At 41.2% G+C, this 6,000-nt stretch overlaps 1 protein-coding gene across 7 annotated transcripts in view; it reads right to left on the bottom strand.

Annotated features, from left to right (window-relative positions):
* ING3 (inhibitor of growth family member 3) overlaps window positions 1–5,000 on the bottom strand; it is a 32,945-nt gene extending 27,945 nt beyond the window's left edge. For 4 of the 7 annotated variants that reach the window (XR_004432697.1, XM_033191931.1, XM_033191935.1 and 1 more), the window contains exons 1-2: window positions 673–845; window positions 362–433 (exon numbers count right to left, since the gene is read on the bottom strand). Coding sequence is in view for 3 of the 7 variants with exons in the window: in XM_033191931.1 (XP_033047822.1) it covers window positions 362–433; window positions 673–700 (100 nt within the window). In the remaining 4 variants the exon portion in view is untranslated. Of the gene's footprint in view, window positions 1–361; window positions 434–672; window positions 846–4,908 lie in introns of those variants that run through there. The other 3 variants (XR_004432695.1, XR_004432696.1, XM_033191932.1) reach the window with 3 other exon arrangements.
* Window positions 5,001–6,000: the final 1,000 nt, after the last annotated feature.

The following is a 6,000-nucleotide window of genomic DNA, read 5'->3' on the forward strand; positions in this document are numbered from 1 at the left end:
GAAATCTAAGTTCGATACGAAAAGGCTCAAGAAAACATCTCAACATTTATTATGCTGACGTGCATTGAAACATAGGTAACTATCTCAATGACGGTAGAGAAATAATTTTTGCACGATCCCACATTCTAGAAAGGAATACACGTGTCCCAATGCCGCCTCCTCTTGCAAAAGCCAGAAAAAAGTAGCATGGGAGGGAAGGAAAAGGCGAGATTCAGGGCTGCCAGTTCTTTTTGACAACTCCTTATGCACTAGCGGAGTGAGCCAGAGGACAGTGAAAGAGCACTAGGCGCTAGCAGTGATGAAAAGCAAGTCTGGCACTGAACGCGCGCAGCCAACAGGAGTAGCAGACGCGCCGACTTACTCTGCACCTGCAGGTCCATCTCGCGCATTTCCGTGAAGCGGTCCCGCAGATCCATAGGAAGCTGCTCAACCACTGTCAAAGGGAGAGTCCGTCAGAGGGGCGGGGCCAACGGCGAAATACGCGCTTACGTCACTGCGCGCGTGCGTCAGGGGGGTCGAGGGGGCCGGCAGCCCACAACGAGGCTGCCAGTTACCGTGAGAAAGAAACATCCCCCGCCGCCCCCTCCCTCCCGCCATCTCGCTGCCCGTCCACTCGCGCTCTTGCCCTCCCGCAGGTCCCACCGGCGGCCGCCGCCAGCGCCGCGCACTCACTTTCCAGATAGTCTTCTAGGTACAACATCGCGGCCCTTAGAGCTGAGGGAACAAAGGGGTCCAGGGGTTTATTTGTGTCACTCGCTGTCGCCGGAGTTTTGTCCCTTCCAATATGGCGCCTCCGCTAGCAGCACCCGCTCGACTCCGGCAAAAAAAAAAAAAAGAGAAAAAAAAAAAAACCACTTTGGCGCCTGACGGCGCTTGCCTCACTGCCGCCCGGAGCTGCTATTGGTTGGTTAAAGGAATGACGTAACCCGGCCGGTGTTCGCCCCCGTGCCTTTGTGGGAAATGTAGTTTTCTTCCTCCTGAGCAAGGGTTGGCGCGCTGGCGGCTCCCGTCGTAGAAACTACCAATACCAGGCGCCATTGCGAACAGTGCGGAACAGAATCCGAAATGCGGTGCCTCTGTTTATTTGTTGATTTTTGCACAGAGAATGGCGGGAGTTGTGTGCGCCTGCATAACACAACTAGGAACAACTTTTCACCTGTTCTTTGCTGTGATTCCATGCTCCGGCGTTTGTGAGTCATGGGTTTCAAGAAGTGCCAGGCAAATAGCAAAGGTTCTAAACGCTAGAATAATCAGCAAAATTCGGGGAATTTGGGTTACTTAAACTAGAACTCTCTGCTGGAATTTATCCTCATTATTCACTCCTAAAATACAAGAGAGACACCTGGTTGGCTTACATGTAATTTTAAAATAGTTTATACTGAGACTGTGGAGTGAATATGCATTTCCCAAATTAAAAGATGCACAAATAGTGTCAATAGCCACTTATATATTGTAGTTTGCCGTCCGTCTAATCGTCATTGTAATGTAATTGACCTATACATACAATCTGCACCCACAAGTAATAGTAGGAATAATCATCATCATCATAGTGAGCAGCCGTGAATTACGGATGGAGCCTTCATTTCGAATAGGCTGTAATAGCAGTAACTTTATGTTGAGTAAATAGTCCATATTCGAGGTTGGTTGTCTTGGGCGTTCTTTTTCTACTTTTTGACCTCTCCCAGCGAATGTTTTCCTGTGATATAGTTAGTACGCCCCTACTCAGTTTCTTTTTACATTGTTTTTATTAAAAACTCTTGCATTCAGTAAATACTAGGTATTGTTTTCCTTTCTTCTTAACTCTTCGATTTTCTGGGGAAATTGTCATTAGTTCATAATTTATTTTTCATTTTCTATTTTTCAGATTGCAGTTGAAACTGTGTGTGTGTTCCCCGCTTTCTTTCTCCATTACGTACTCTTACTTGAGGTTTTCACTGATCTTAAGCAGGAAACTTTCCTGTCGTGAATGATGAATCATGATGAATCTCAACGGAACCTTACTTCGATCTTAATAAGAAATAGAATTTTTTAGTTTCTAGTTAATTTTTTCATTACTTGCATCTAAAATCAGGTACTTTCAATCTTTTTCTCCCTTCTTTTCCTCCTTTCTTCCTTTCCTCTTTCCCATCCTTCCTTCTTCTGGTTGCTTTTAAGATCTCTTTGACGTCTTTTTGCAGTTTTGCGGTGATCTAAGTCTAAATTTCTTCCTTATTCCCTTTTCTTTCCTTAAATTTTTTAAATTATGCTTAGGATTTGAGGGGATTCCCGAATTTCAGGATTGGTGTCCTGCAACAATTCTAGAAAATTTTCAACAATTGTCTTTTCAGTATTGCTTATTTCTCATTTTTTCCGTTAAGACTTTCTCTCTTTATTCTCTTATTTATCTTAATCTTTCTTTTGTATGTTTTATTTTAGAATTTTCAGAATTTTTCAGGTTTAGAAGTTCTATTTGGTTCTCTTTTCAAGCCGTTTTCTAATTTCTTATACAAATTATTTAGATTGTATCTTGTTTCTGTTAAACCTAATATTGAAAAATTTATGGGCCTTTTTGCGCTATTGCTTCAGAAATGGGCACTTTTGCTCATGGTGTCTGTTTCCTGTTGGATTGTGCTTTTGGACTCTGAATTCCTGTTTCTGGGATTACAAGCATAAGGATTCTTTGAGGCTGGAGTTGAAATTGAGTTTTCCTGGAGAGCATTAGAATTTGCTTGTCAATTTGTTTGGAGACATCATAAACCCTAGGACGAGATTAAATTGTCCACTTGAGGTTTATTGTATTGCACAGATAGATTGAATTTGGGCCTCTATCCCAAATGAATTGTTACAGATTCTCAGAGGAGAATTTCTTTCTTTCTTTCTTTCTTTCTTTCTTTACTGGGCTCCAAGGCCAAGACAGACATGTTTCATTACTGGCCTATTTTGTGCAAGAGGCTTATATGTCATTTACCCTTACATGGAAACTATAGTCCATTGGGGCCCCAGATTTTTGTCTCTATAAGACTCTTCCTTTTGAACTGATACTTGGGTTTATCTTCTGACCCTGGCATGCTGCACAGCTATTAAAGCAAGAGCTCTAGGTATCCAGAACTTGACAGATAGTATCTGAACAAAAGCCTACTTTGGCTTGCATTTATTTCTCAGGATATTTTCATTTTCCTTCTTTTTCCCCTTTTATATTCCCTCTGAAAATTCCTTAATGTCCTACTGGTTCATCAGTGTATTTTTTAAAATCTAGCACTTTTAGTTGTTTTCGCCAGGTGGCTCTTTCAGAGTAGCTAAAATGGTATGCTATCATAAATAGAAGTCCATCATTTCAGTGTAAACTGAGCTTCCTCAGGGAGTGTTCCATATTAAGGGAAATGAGATGATAAATGGTTCCCAGTTCAGTCAGTATAAATACACACTCCACAGAAACCAAAAATAAAACTTACACATTGTATATTTTAGTTAATAAATGTAACTCTTATTGTTGGAACATGTATCAGCTGAGCTGCAGAAATTATGTTTGCAAAGGCTTGTGATAACTTCTTACATCATTAGGTCATACAGTAGATACCATTTTCCAGTGGCTGCCTACTTAAAACGAATACTGCTTTTCTAGGGAGTGCCCCTCATATGGATTGACCATATCTGTATCAAAACTCATTAATTTATCAGAGATTGACCAAAGCTGGACCTATTAGATGCATGTTCTTGTGATTTGAAATTGGGAATGAAAAGACACAGAGACTGGCAACCTTACAGAGGTGCAAGACAGTAAATACATGGCCCACAAACTCCTGCTGGTGAAAGCCCCCAGAGAAGATCTACTCTTTTCCTTGCCTTTCCCCCCTTTCTTTGTCAGTTTCTCTAACACTAGTTGTATAACCTTGAGAAAGTAATTTTAACACTCTGTCCCTTTGTTTCCTGATCTGTTAATGGGAAAATAGAAACAGTAGCAGAATCATAGGAGTGTGGATTGAAGTATTATCTATGCAAAACACTTATATTAATGCCATATAAATGTTATGATTCAATAAACATCAACTGCTATTACCATCATTAATATCATATGTGTCCTCCTAAGTTATTCATATTGCAGATACTCCTTTTCGCTGCTCTTAGCTCTACTTTGTGCCCCTGCTTCTCTAGAGGCTGGACATCACCAGAACTCTAGGATTATCTCACCTACCGGTGTGATTCTGCTACTGTCATACTAAATGTAAGGGAGAAATGAAGCAAGGAAGGCTGTGTGAGACTACGGCAGTTGGCCGGGCGCGGTGGCTCACGCCTGTAATCTCGGCACTTTGGGAGGCCAGGGAGGTGCGGATCACAAGGTCCAATCGAGACCATCCTGCTGACATGGTGAAACCCCGTCGCTACTAAAAGTACAAAAAATTAGCCGGGCGTGGTGGCGGGTGCCTATAGTCCCAACTACTCAGGAGGCAGAGGCAGGAGAATGGCATGAACCAGGGAGGCGTAGCTTGCAGTGAGCAGAGATCGCACCACTGCACTGTAGCCTGGGCAACAGAGCCAGACTGTCTAAAAAAAAAAAACAACAAACAAAAAAACAAAAAACACTGCAGTTAAGGCTACTAGGTAAATAAAAATAGATGGAATTAAAATTTAGGGAAAGGATTCAAAAGTAGATACAGAATATGACTGTTTTGAGTCTAAGACAAGGGGAAATTTAAGTCCCTAACATAGCATGTTTCTCGAGGAACCGTTGCTTGAAGTCTTAATGTTCTAACACTTTCCTGTCTTACAAAGAAAACTACCATCTTGAAACCTATTAAAACTTTGAAGTGAAAATTTTTAAACTTTACAGCAAGCAGTGCATCATCCCTGTGATGTGGGAGGAAAGCAGAGTAAAATGCTATCATGACATAAACCTACTTTTACATCTTTGAAACTCATCGAATCACTCACTGGATTGGTCATAAGCAGCATCAATAGGATGGTATTCTTCCCTTTAAACACCTGTGGAAGTGTTCAGCCTTTCCCTCCTCCCCTAATACCTACTAAAGAAACCTCTTTATGAACGTTCTAATTTCCTGGACTGGTTGCTAGGCGTTGGTAATGGAGAATCTGGAGTAAAAGAGGAGAGAGAGGAAGAAGACAAGTGTCTAATGGGAGGATAGTTAAGGAGATTTTGCCAAGGGGACTGCTCTCTATGCATTCAGTGGATGGTAGAAGGATAATAGATAGATGGTGGGTTACTGGATACAAAGCCATCACAAAACCATTCCCTCAAAACAAATAGAAATTCTGGAAAAAAATGTAAGGATAACACTTAAAACAGAATGAAATCTCCAGGTACCAGAAATAAGAGTAAACTCAAAGTGTGGTGTAGAGAATAAGAGTTTAAGCTGAAAGAACTTGAGAGTTTTTGGGCTTTAATTGTTGGGTTCTGCCTGGGTAAGGATATACAAGCCTCAGGTACTGTGCTTGCAGGGAGCTAACGCTAACCATCTTGTAATAAACCAGTAATCAGGAAGGGTTACTCCTATGAAGTTGCCTGGGGAAACAACAATAAAGCTTTCTATCCATCCACCTGAGATCATGGGTGAAAAGGCAACCCAGGAGAATTTAGACCTCAAACTTGTACCATGCATGGGTATGGAACCCAAATTCAGACTGCACGCAAGCTGCAGAGACCGTTTAAACAAGACAGTAAAAATTGGTCTGGCCTGACAAAAAGATTTGCCCCCCTAGAGAGGCAAATACAATAATATATAATAATAACCTTTAAGGATGTTCCTCATCTTAGGACACAGAGAGGAGCAATTGTGGATGGTGAGCTCGCATTGAAACATTGCAAAACACTGAAAGAAAAGAAGATGTGAAGAAATTATTGCAGATAGAATAAAAAGGAATTCTACAAATGTGAGTACTGGGAGTCACGACTGATGAAATTAAACCAGGAAGTAGAACAAACAAGAAATAAACACAAAAAACAAATATGTAACAATTGGAGGATCAATTTGAAATTTCCAATACCTGATTCATAGGAGTTCCAGA

This window comes from Trachypithecus francoisi, unplaced genomic scaffold (genome assembly GCF_009764315.1).
Source record: "Trachypithecus francoisi isolate TF-2019V2 unplaced genomic scaffold, Tfra_2.0 Lachesis_group4, whole genome shotgun sequence".
NCBI lineage: Eukaryota > Metazoa > Chordata > Mammalia > Primates > Cercopithecidae > Trachypithecus > Trachypithecus francoisi.